Genomic DNA, 13,395 nt, shown 5'->3' on the forward strand with positions numbered 1-13,395 from the left:
CACAGACCCAGTCTCGCAGTTATATCCTTTAGGACCAGACCAACTCGATCAGTAGTACTGCTGCTGAGCCACTCTTGGTGGTGGACATTGAAATCCCCCACCTAGAGTATATTTTGTGCCCTTGCCACTCTCAGCGTTCAACATGTTTGTCAGCATATGTGTGTACCGAATCATCAACCGAAGGAGTACAGTATGTGGTAATCAGCAGGAAGTTTCCTTGCCCGTGTTTAACCTTAAGCCACGATACTTTGTAGGGTCTGGAGTAAATGTTGAGGACTCCCTCCCAACTACATTCTACACGGGAACCACCTCAGCTATGATTGTGGTGTCTAGGACATTGTCCATCAGGTATGATTCCGTGAATATGACTGTGTCAGGTTCACTAACCCACAGATGAGGACTTTGCAAGGTCGACAGGGCTGTTTTTGCCACTGACTTTTCTTGTACCTAGGTCAAAGCCAGGTGGTCCGTCTGTTTTCATTTCTTTGTTGAGACTTCATTGCGATTGATACAACTGAGTGGCTTGCTAGGCAATTTCAGAGGGCAGTTGAGAGTCAACCACATTGCTGTGGATCTGAAGACCGGGTGAGGATGGCAGATTTCCTTCCCTGAAGGACATTAGTGAGCCACTTGAGTTTTTTTTTCGGCAATTGGCAATTGTTTCACGGTCATCAGTAGATTCTTAATTCCATACTTTTTTATTGAATTCAAATTCAAACCTGGGTCCCCAGAACATTAGCGGAGTTTCTGGATTAATAGTCTGGCGATAATACCACTAGGCCATCGCCTCGTCTAATGCCGCTGTAATTTCACAAACACTAAACTGGAACACTGTACAGGATTAAAGTCAAATATATATATGGTTTAGTGGCCTTTCTTTACAAGGATCCTAAATGCAAATTTCCATGGTGTTAATCCTGTTCCTCAATTTGGTTTTAAATTGACAATTTCAGTTGAAAAGGTTGCCACAAGACTGGACTGAGAGTTCTCGAAAATCACACAGTTATAATAGGGGATGACATTCGGTGGTGGTCATCCACAGACATCCTGGCATTTCTCTTACAGCTGCTGACCAAGAAGATCATGTCATTTGAAGATCTGCCGGTTCTGGAACCATATAGGATTCAAGAGAAATGCAGTTAGCTAGAATCTGCAGTCTGAGAAGGGCAATGTGGGCAAATACTTTTCCTATGATCCTCAGTAGGCAATGCCTCAGTAGTTGCTACTATCATTTCAGCCACCCTTGTTCTTAGACATGGTCACAATCATTGCATTGTGCATCTTCTGGAGCCCATGGATAGCTGGACACTTTAACTTTGCTAATCTCACCCACTTATGGGTTTGACATCCAACTCTGCGTTAATAGGCAGGATTTCTATGACATTGAGAGCTTTGTCAGTGATTGTGTTCTCCTTAGACTTCACGTTAAGATAGAGTTCTATCCATCTCCTCAGCTGTTTGTTGCAGGTAGTGATGACTTCCCCTGCTTTTGCTTTAAATTACACTGTTTTCTTGCTGATGGCCCTGTTGCCTTTTTGATCTCTTCATATTCCCTGAGTTGAAACATATTGGATATTTTAGCACTGTTGCAACTAGTAGTGACTGATGCACTGCCCAGCAATCTGTTGGGTTTTGTTTACAGCAGTTCATAGTACACTCAGAGCCTTCTCACTCGGACCTCTCTCGTAATTAATGAGCCTGGACCACTTGGCTTCAATGACAGGTTCCATCAAGGGCAAGTTAACCTCGAAGCAGTCAGCATATTTCTGCTCTCGCTTTCCACATTGAGAGTGGAGAGTTATTGACAATGTCTCAGGATATGTTCCGTTTTACAGGATCACAGAAATGTTACAGGTAAGAAAGAAGCCATCCTCTCTACACCAACACTCTGAGCAGTTTCACTTTGTGACACTCTCCTGCCTTTTCCCTGCATATTGTTTCTATTTAAATAATCATCTAATGACATTCTGAATGGCTCATTGAAGGCAGTGCATTCCAGAGCATCACTATACCTTGTGTGGAAAGCTTTTTCTCATCTCACAATTGCCTCTTTTGCAAAGCACTTTAAAATTGCGCCCACTGTTTCTTGATCCATTTATGATTGGTAATATCTTCTCCTTATCCTTCATGATTTTGGAAACTACCAAATCTCCTCTTAAACCTCTCCTCTTTGAGGAAAATAGTCTTCAGCTTCTTCAATCTTTCCTCATTACTGAAATGTTTCATCCCTGGAACCATTCTTTTAAACTTCTTCTGCAGTGTCTCCAATGCATTCACCTTTTTGCTCTTGTGCAGCACCCAGAACTATACACAATACTCAAGCTCAAGCCTAACAAGAGTTTTATATAGATTCTGCCTCCTACCTGCTTTTGTACTCTGCACCTCCATTTATTGTATGATTTATTACCATCCTCTATTCATCCTGCTTGTACAAGTGCCTGTACCCCGGTCTCACTGCTCCTGCACACCCTTTAGAATAGTTAGTACTGCTGCCTCACAGCGCCGAGGATCCAGGTTCAATTCCAGCCTTGGGCAACTGTCTGTGTGGAGTTTGCACTTTCTCCCCGTGTTTGAGTGGGTTTTCTCTGGGTACTCAATTTTCCTCCCATCGTCCAAAGATGTGCAGGTGGACTGGCTATGCTAAATTGCCTATCATGCCCAGGGAAGTGTGGGCGAGGGGGTTAACCATGGGGAGTGCAGCATTATGGGAAAAAGAGTGGGTCTGGGTGGGATGCTCTTCAGAGAGTCAGTGCAGATTTGATGGGATGAATGGCCTCTATCTGTACTGGAGGGATTTTATGATTCTAAATCAATAGCATTACTGTCATCAACACTCTCTTGAGCTGTTGAAAAATTTTTTAACACAATTTAGCCTTAACAAGTCAATGCTGACTGTTTTGACTCAGCCCACATTTTTCCATGTGACTATTAGTTCTATCTTGAACAGTTGATTCTAGAAGTTTCCCCACCAACAAAATTAAACTGACTGGTATATAATTGCTAGGATGATTGTTACAACCTTTTTTGAACAGCATAATATTTACAATTCTGCAGTCTTCTGGCAACCACTCCCCAGTTCAGGGAAGACCGAAAGATTGTTTCCAGCACCTCTACAATGTCCACTCTCACTTCCTTCAATATCTTTGGATGCATTTCATCGCGTCCTGGTGACTTATCAACTTTTAAGTACTGACAGTTATCCAGGACCACCTCCTTATCCATTTTAAACACTTCTATAGTGAAAGAGTTTCCTCCTCAGCAAGCCTGGACTGTACATGTACAGCATCTGCTTCATAGGTAAAGACAGTTGTGAAGTATTAACATCTAACCCAATGCCTCTTGCCTGTACATGCAAATCCCCTTTCCCCAATCAGTCTTACTCCTGTTTTTAACTATCCTTTAGTTATTGATGTGTTTAGGGAAGATTTCACTACTACACTCTGAGGGAGAAAGTCACACTGTGACTTTCCAATTGAGTTGCAGAACTGTTAGGCAGGCAGTGCGACTAACATTGATATGAAAATTGTTTTGAATGAAAAATCTTCAGGAGTTGCATCTTAATTATGGTGCTAACCTTACTATAGATATCGCAGTCTGCACTGTGCTGGCTGTGTGTATTGATAATGCTGTTCAGAGATTCATGTTTAGTGATGTTCAGACCAAGGTGGTATATAGAAACATAGAAAATAGGAGCAACAGTAGGCCATTCAGCCCATCAAGCCTGCTTCACCATTCAACATGATCATGGCTGATCATCCAACTCAGTTCCTGCTTTCTCCACATTCCTTTGACACCCCGTAAAGAACTATATCTAACTCCTTCTTCAAAACATTCAATGCTGTGCTATCTCAACTACTTTCTGTGGCAGATAATTACACAGACTCACCATTCTCAGTGAAGAAATTTCTGCTCTTCTCAGTCCTATTGTACCCTTTGACTGTGACCCCTGGTTCTGGTGACCCCAGTCATTGGAAACATCCCTCCTGTGTTTAAGGCATTGATTATGCAAAGCTGGTAGCAGCAAAACTCAAATAATTTGTCTTCATTCTTATTCATCTTTTCCAGGCGATGATATCCAAAGTAGGAGGACCATGCTCCTGGTCTACACTTACTCTTCAACTGAAATCCCCCAGTAGGAAAAGATGTTCTGAGATTATGGAGTCTACAATAACTGTGTTAATCTCTATATAGAATCGATCTTTCATCTCTGAAGTGCAGTACAGTATCAGAGCGTTGATATTCATGTGATTAACCAGCTCTGTTTGAGTTGAAAGCTGGATGGAGAGAACACATTCTGAATCACTTGTGGAGTGTTTCTGTTATCAAAAGTAGTGAATCCCTTGTAGCAAAGTCTGCACCTTGCTCAGATTTTGCCTCTGAATTCCTTCACTGTCAGATAATTCTGTAATGTTTTTATTTCAGTCATCCTTTCTCATTAAGCTGGGTAGATTGAATGAGAGCTATGTTAATGTTCAGCCTATCAGATTTTCTGTGTCAGTCAGAGCTCTCTTACACATGTTGTCAACTACTCTGAAAGTTGTCTATCAATCTAATGTCTTTTAGGGAAGGAAATCTGTTTTTCTTACCTGGTCTGGCCTGCATATGACTCCAGACCCGCATCAATGTAGTTGACTCTTTATTGGCCTCTGGGCAATTAGGGATGAGCAATAAATGAGCAGAAATGTCCACATCCCGTAAGTGAATTTAAAAAAAATCCAAGCCCGTGGTCCTGGTGTTCTAGCTTGCCGGTTGTAGACTTTGCATCTTCTTTATTTTCATTTTATTTGCCATGTGTGCCTTGGACTCTTGTCTTTTGTGTTGAGCAGTGACTCTAAGTTTCAAGTGCCCATTGAAGCAGGAGTGCCATGGCATGTCAGTACCCTATAGCCGGGGCTTGAGGGACGTATTTTTGAAAACCATTTCATCTACCAATTGAGTTTGGCTTATCGCTTCTTTATCCCATGTTGTATTAATGTTTTGCAGTAAAACTGAAGCACTTACTCGAGGGTGCCAACCTGGGTAAAAATTATGGAGACTGCCATCCAAACATTTTTTAACTGAGAGATGGCGGCATGTGAGCTCCTGCCGGAGCTTGTCTCCTCCATCCGTTTTACTTTTTTTTTCTTCTTTCTCTGCTTTTCTTTCTTTAACCTTACTTACCTTCTGTGGAAGTTCGGACATCTGATGTAGGTTTCTCCCCAGCAGCGGCGGAGGGAATCGAGTTTGTGCTCCTGGCAGTGCTGGTGGAGGAGGGAAGCGAGAGTGTGTTCCCGCTGGTGGAGGAAGGAAGCAAGAGTGTGTTCCTGCTGGTGGAGGAGGGAAGCAAGAGTGTGTTCCCGCTGGTGGAGGAGGGAAGCAAGATTGTGTTCCTGGTGGTGGAGGAGGGAAGCAAGAGTGTGTTCCTGGTGATGGAGGGAGGCAAGTTTGGGCCCCTGGCAGCTTCAGCAGTGGCTGCATTGCCGAGATCGGCCCAGCGCAGATTCATAGCGGCAGCCTCATTGGTAGAGGCAGGATAGTAATGGGTGGCTAGACAAAGGGACTCAAAGCTGGCCGACTGCTTTCTGCTGGTGTGGGCCTCTGTGTCGGGGTGGAAGGGCCTGGATCCAGGTCTATGGCTAAGTACTCAAGAAGGACTGTTACAGTGAACTTCTAACTTATTTCTTTATTTTCTATCCTTTTCTTATACACCTATGATTTTGTATCTAGGTACCTTCATACCTAAAACAGCACTGGGAATGGCAGCTTTGTACACTTTTCACTGTACTCCTGTATCCCTGTACTTGCGTACACATGACAATAAAAAAAACTAATTCATATCAGGATCTCCCCCTCAATCTCAATGATTGAGTCCAAAGGAATGTAAACCACAATGCTTGGTATCAGGTTAATTGCAGCAGTTCCTGGAAAGATAATATAATTAAATATCAATCTGTCTTTGGGCTCAACTTCACATTTTTTCAGGGTGCACTCTCTTAGCCTCCAAACCCCAGATGTTTGAACTAACCACACTTTAGGTTTGAAAAGATGAAGATCCTTTGTTTAATTCTTGTCATGATTTTGTACCAAGTAACATTGGTTTGGTCTGGTCCTGTAATATATCATATGACTCTATAGTACAGCCATGAATGAGCTCTCTGGAACATTTACACATAACATTTAACTCCTAGCTAATTAGTTTCTAACTCTTTACAGATACTATTCCATCATACACAAATGAAGGTTAGTGAGTATCATGTTATGATTGGAAGTGAAACATATCGGGGTAGGGAGAAAATTGTTTGGGATGCTCATTGAGCAGATGGGAGATGTACATGGCTAGATCTCATCATGAGCATGGTGACAATAAGACATCATTTGTACCTTTATCATCTGGATAAGGCCCAAGAGTTTCTCCTCTGGGACTGATGCTTCTGAAATTGACATTTTAGCTATTTACCTCTAAGGCTGATGTAACATTTGCCTGTGCAGCCTTTTGCTATTTATAGGGAAAAGAATGTGTCTACTAAACCCCATTTGGTCCAGAGAGACCAACACTGCTGGACACTGAACGTGGGAGACTTTAAAAATAAATCCATTGCAGAAAACAACACTGTCAGAGTGTTCAAATTGACTGCATAATTAAAATGAAAATCTTGCTATTGACACATATACGTCACACTTGAATTTTAAAATAAGACTAACCTCAAAATAGTTCAGTTCTCTTGTCCTTAGTCCCCCAGTCACCCTGTTCACCATTCGTCTGATTTTGCACCACAGGAGAAAATTTATCTTGGAATGTTAGCGATTGTTGACAAAGTGTTTCAATGGACAATAGCCTCTTGATTTCTCACCACTTATCCCACAGCCCTCTTTAAATCAATTAAACCATTAATTTTTTTTAAACCTCTTTCTTCTTTTAAAAAAATTGAGATGTATGAACATATAAACATATGAATGATGAACAGGAGTAGGCTATGTGGCCCCTCAAGCCTGTTCCACCATTCTCCAAGATGCAATTGGATTTTAGCAAAACAACCAGAAGTGATACTTACAATGTAGATTGTATTTCTGCTTCACTTTTCAGGAAAAAGAATAACTTCCATTGAAAGTAATAAACTCTTTATTTTCTTTAACAGAGCAACAGGATTTGGGTTCTTGAATGCCCTGTGTAAGGCAGCAACTGTACTCGGAAATCTCATTTTTGGCTCTTTGGTTGGTATAACCAAAGCAATTCCCATCCTGCTGGCATCCACTATCCTCGTCTGTGGAGGCCTCATGGGACTCCGACTTCCTGATACAAGAAACCAGGTTCTCATGTGATGGATTTTTAGGTGGCCAGTGGCAGTGATCAAGTGAGAGGTTTGAATAAAAATAGTCTTTAGTTTAAGACCAAAACAATTATTGTCACACACAAGTTTGTCACTTTTCCTGAATACTCCTTCCTTTATCCTGCGCTTTCTGAAATTTTGAAAATAATGTGATCAATGGGGCTGCAGTCCACACACACGCACTTGTTTATGTGGCTTAGAGAGCATAAAGAAGGAATAGTAAATCAGTTCTGACAGCAGGTTTTTAATCTAGTGGTTGACCATTACCCAGGTTTATCCTCCCCTCTATAAATTCAAACCATTGTAAAACTTTCAGTCACAATAAATCAGCAAATGTATCAAATCAGTAAAGTTCTGAGGCAAGGCTCGAAGCAAACAACGACATGCTATTAATCCTACAGAGATGCTTGCAGCACCCAGATGTGTTTATTATTCCATTTCTTTAATATTGACAAAATCAATTTGTTCCATTTGCTAAAAAAGCTATTTTACTGAAGAATGTTTGATTTAGGTGGGATTGGAGAAGATTATAATTGCAATGCAGGAATCAATTTTCATCTGTAGCCCTTTTCTCTCTTTTTAGCATCTTTTTAAAACTTGACACAAATTTATCTTACATTGATAATGATGAATAAGATTATTAAGGAATGTCCCACAAAAACAAAAACTCGCCTCTTGCATTTTCTTTTCTGTCCTTTGTCATATTTCCATTTCCCAATGCATTCGACAATATGCTACAAAACAACAAACACTTCAAAAAAGTCATTTCTTATGTAAAGAGACTTGAAGTATTATAATAGGAAATATTATAAAGTGTTAAAAATGTTAAACTGTAAATGCACTATAATGTCATTTTAACCGAGAATGTACAGAATCATCTATATAGTTATGTTATTTTTACCAACTTTTATACCATCTCATGTGAAAAGAATATCTTACTTACTAAAATCAAGAATTTAAAAAAATCTCTGGTTAAACATCAAAACCCTATAAAGAGTCCATTTGTTCATTTGAAACCTAAATGGCCTTTGACCTCATGTTCGCCTGTAAAATATGCATTGTGCCTGTTGTAGCTTGATCTATATATAAAGTATTGTTTCCATTTCAATTGTAAATGTCAGAGCTGGACATTAATGTTAATATAATTTAAAGATTATCTGAATAATGATTTTGATAGGAATTATTTCCTGGCTTGTTTTGATTCTTTGCATTTAACTGTTTTTGCATAGTTTTGTGATGACTGGTCAAACACAGGCTAGGAATTTTACTGGAGCGGTTCCTGTTCTGCTGTAGTAATTAATAAGTGTGGCAGAAAGCACAGGAGCCAGACAGCAAAGCAAAGGAGATTCCAAACAATAGTTTAGATTTCCCAAACAAAACCTTCCATTCGCTATTACTAAACTACACAGCTGGTGATTGGGTTGAACTTCCTCCTATTATATCATACTATGGTATAGTTTTCTCTGCCCATTAGTTTTACTAAAAACAGATGTGAAGATAAAGCGTTGTTACTTTTCTACTATAATGAGCTAATGGAGGATAATTTAGCACATTTACAGCAAAATATTGACAGTGTCTTAATAAATTGTACTTTTTAAACAGTCTGGGGAGGAGGTACCCTTCTTACTGTTAATTATTTTGCCATTTAATACAATAGCAAACAACTTCCATTTATGTGGCACCTATAGGACAGTAAAAACATCCCAGAGCACTACATTGCTCAGTTATGAAGTAAGAACGATAAAAATTAAAGCATTTTAGAACAGTTTTCCCTAATTTTCATCTTTGACAAGATATCAAACACTAGATCTTCTGCTCCTCAGAAACCATTTTTCACCTTCTACCAATTCTCTTTCCCAGTGATGTTAATGGAATGAAAATATTGGCTGGGTTGTATATCAGGGAGCAAAACTAAAAACACCCAATTACCTCCTCACTGAAAGTCCAGCCCATTATCCCAGTTCCTTTTCTAAATCCAAAAATGCAAGAAAATTATTGAAAAATTGGTACTGTAAATTACCAGCAGAAATTTGGTTGCTGTATTCTCATTGGAAGAAAGAAATAAGAATTCGAAAGAGGACTAGCAAGGTCCAAACAACTGTGGCAACTGATCAACAAAATATCACAGAACTGCAGAGCTTAATAAGGTTTTTAAGTAATCCGAATCTCTTAGCTAAAGTCTAATAAGTATTTTTGAGATTACTATGACTCTTCTTTTTCTATTGGTCTCCTCTGTAACATGTTAATCTGTTCAGATACACATTCAGCTTGTATCTAAAATGGATTTTGGGCTGGTTTAACTGTTACTTATGCTTGTATACAACATTTGTTTAAGTCTGACCTCCAGTGGGCAATATAAACACAGCACCAATTGCTTTAAAATGAAGTGAGTTCACCTCAAGATCAATTTGGAGGCTGCACCGTGCAATGTTTTGGTGAATTTACTGTCAGCTTAATAGCCTTAGTATCATTCCCTCCAGTTGTCAACCATTAGTTATTTGGAAGTGAGCAGGAATTCTTTAGAACACAGGAAAAGTCAAGCCTACCGAGTTTAACCTGTTGGACTTCATCTATTAATTCCCTAATACTCTTGTTACAATGTACAGCTTCATATTGAACATCCTTAATATTTTCTGCTCAACATTTGTTTCCTGGGAAGTCATTCCTCTGGCATAATGGAAAGTGGAATAATCCAATTCTTTCTTGAACAAGTTGCAAATTCTTAAACACTGTATACTGGAAACTTAAAGATCAAGTTCTTCAAGGAGCGAAAATGTGCTAAACCTGTGTATGGCAAAAAAAACTGACCCAGGAGATCACAGAACATTCATGGAGGTGGTTACCGATTCTTTCAGTTCAGATCAGGCAGCTGCTTTAATTTACCGATGAAATTCACATTCTGATCTCCATGGGGCTGATTGTCAAGCTGTTCATTCTAAGTATTCCAAATAAACAAAGGGATTTTTGTTCTTTCATTGCCAGGTTTAAGTCACTTAGGATAAGGAAATGCATAAAGATTAACCTAATTGGCATTATTCTGCAATGTATAATACTTAAACTGCTTCTATGTAAAAATTGGAATTTTTTTGTCTGTATCTTCCTCATGTCTTAGTGTTTTAGGTATGCTTATGTGTTGTAGATCTAGTATATAATTCTAATTGCAGTTGTTTCTCTGCACTTGTGAATTTACATCTGTCTCTGCCAGGGCCATCGCCAGAGTTTAGTAGGCCAGGGAGACAAAGCTCTTTACAAAGTCTATAGCTTAATACAGTAATGCTGAAATTTGTATTATACAGTGGTATACAAGTTAATAAAACTGTGTACAGTCTGTTCAAATAATGGATTCTAAAATGTGACACATACAGAAAATAAAGGCTGACAGCTACCAAATATCCAATAGAACAAACTATTCACAAATTATATATAACCTCTTTAGATTCTTATAATTTGAATCCAATATTATCTTATAGGATAAATGGAAAATCCTATAGGAGTTCTTTGTAATGCCTATGCAGGCTTTATGCCAAAATTTTTGTATGTAGATAGATCCATGCAATTCTCCCTCTAGTCTTCTTAGAAGGTTTTCTACAAATGTAATTAAAATGGAAAAATAAATGTCTGTAGGCTTAGCAAGAGCTAATTTGTGAATTACATTTCCACTGTTACTGATCATATGTTTGTTGTAAGTATTTCAGCACCGTCACTTTATATGCTTCAAAACATAGAAAATTGGTGCAAGATTTCTTGTGGAGCATGAGGGCAACACTTTGTAGACATCTGCTGATAAGGACAGACAGTAACTTTTGTACATTTTGTGTCTATAAACTATTTAGTAGAAAAGGAGTCTAACAACTATAAGTATAGCCAAAAAGTCAGACGGGATCATAGATCTTCTCTGCGGAAATCATGAGATGCATTAATCACCATGTGTCATAAATCATAAAGCGATTGATAACTGATGAACAGTAGATTTTACCAAATTCCTGTTAGTTTTGCTATTGTAGAGTTTAGGCTTCAGATCATATTTCTCATTTCTAAGCGGACTTAATCATTCAGACTGTGATAATGCTGATTAAAACCTATGGTTGAAAGTGAAAAAGGTATTGCCATCTCATTGAAACAATAAAATATTGATGATAGAAACAATACACTTTATGTAAATTTAAAGTGCATGCCCTGTGTCTTGTAATATAATCTTGTTCTGGATGACACTCTTAAACCCATAGCACCTGCTGAACATTTGCATTATAAATATATAAGAGTTCAAATTGCAATCTGCAATGTTTTCAAAAAATAACCTATACTTTCCAAATTCTCTATTTCAACTCCCATTTATCCTTAACAGCATTGCATTCCTGTGTACTTAATATAATGTTTACAATAGTGCAAGATACATTTTATTGATCATTGCTGGTGAATTAAACCTTGACTAAGACAGCAGAAATACTGCAGATGTTGGGAATCAAAAGTAAAAGAACAGAAAATGCTGGAAGTACTCAGCACGTCAGGCAGCATCTCAGGAGAAAGAAACACAGTTAACATTTCATTAGAATTGATACTTATTTGTTTTTGAAATTGCTGCTGTCTGAATGGCCCTACATAATTAGTTATTCAGGTTATAAAATATTTTTACATTTTGTTATGGAATAATGCTGCATATAGATTATTCTTTTAACAAAATGATTAATATTTACATTCATACCTAAATCTTTCCCTCCCTTTATAAAACTAACTCAAAAGTCTGAATATAAGTTCAGAACTCTTTGTTTAACTTGTATCATCCTCCCACACCCCTAAAACATAATCTTTTTAGACATTATTATTCTTTAAGAAAGTTTTAACAACCAAATTTTTGGGCTTTCTTACAAATTATTGAGATAAACATTTTCACAAAATATAACAACCCATAGCAAACATAATCCATGATTAGATTGCCCCATTTTTGTAAATTCTAGTTAGAACTTTCAACTAGTGGCATGATTGAAATCACAAGCTCATCAAGACAAAATTGGAACCTAGTTACAGTAAATTAGAACCCTCAAGAGGTTTCCCTCAGTTTGGATTTTGCCCCTGAAATTATATTAACAAGACCTGAATTACCGTGGAACTAATTACGTTGGCCTTAAAGCCTGATTGTTTCTAGATTAAAACTGATTAAGATTTCCTTCCTGAAAATGCGAGTGCAAATGTACAATAATTGATAAATCTTTACTCCCGTTTGGTTTCTGTGATTTTAAAAGAAAGCATTTTTTGAGTATTCCCAAGTTCAATTTTCAAATATTCAATTAATCTCCTTCATTCTATTGATCTGGCCAGGATCTAGATTGAGCAATGTCCCCTTTCAGTTGCAGAATCAGTGGAAGCCCCACATCCCTACAGTGACAGAAGTCTGCAGCAATTTAATGGCCCTCAGCCCCTTAGCTTACCAAAAGTCATGGCTTCTGGGTCAGGTGAAAATTCCAATTCTCTATTTCCAGCTGAGAGCTGCTGGTTCATCAGAACCTGGCAAATCTCCCACTGTCAGGAGCAGGGCAGCTACTGGCACTGCTCAGAGGATCGCCTCTGGATCCCTGGATACAAGTGAGTGGGACAGAATGGGAGTCACTGGCCAATGTTAACAGAAAGAATAGGGGCGGGCATTGGATGGCTTTCAGTTGATCCCACAGATTCCCAAATCAGAAATGAAAGCACTGGGTGACCTTGGAAATCACAGGACAGCCATGCAAGTTCTGTTATAGATATTCTTCCAATCGACCTGTTCAGAGACGTTATTACACACCTCTGGAGCAGGTGGGACTTGGTTCAGAGGTAGGGACACTACCACTGCACCACAACAGCCCTTAAGTCCCGTTACATCGCTCAGCTATGCATAAGGTCCAATAGGAACTTGGATAAGCAGTGTCCTGTGGCTAAGTAATGAGTCTAATTGATGTCCAGCCATGGTCGGGCAGGATTCACATACTGCAGCCATTGTCTCCCAGTGTAACTGGGAGCAGTTTCTCGATACTGAGAACTCAGTGCAGGTATCCCCCATCTGATTCCCCTGGCCCTCTCTCCTCTGCTCCAGCAGACTCGACATAGGCTTGGA

The 13,395-nt window shown here is 38.9% G+C and overlaps 1 protein-coding gene across 1 annotated transcript in view; it reads left to right on the forward strand.

Annotated features, from left to right (window-relative positions):
* sv2ca (synaptic vesicle glycoprotein 2Ca) overlaps positions 1 to 7,299 on the forward strand; it is a 179,537-nt gene extending 172,238 nt beyond the window's left edge. The window contains exon 14 of the mRNA XM_048595034.1: positions 7,116 to 7,299. Coding sequence (XP_048450991.1) covers positions 7,116 to 7,299 — 184 coding nt within the window. The remainder of the gene's footprint in view (positions 1 to 7,115) is intronic.
* The last annotated feature ends 6,096 nt before the right edge of the window (positions 7,300 to 13,395 follow it).

The sequence above is a fragment of the Rhincodon typus genome, chromosome 3, assembly GCF_021869965.1.
Source record: "Rhincodon typus isolate 14 chromosome 3, sRhiTyp1.1, whole genome shotgun sequence".
Lineage (NCBI taxonomy): Eukaryota > Metazoa > Chordata > Chondrichthyes > Orectolobiformes > Rhincodontidae > Rhincodon > Rhincodon typus.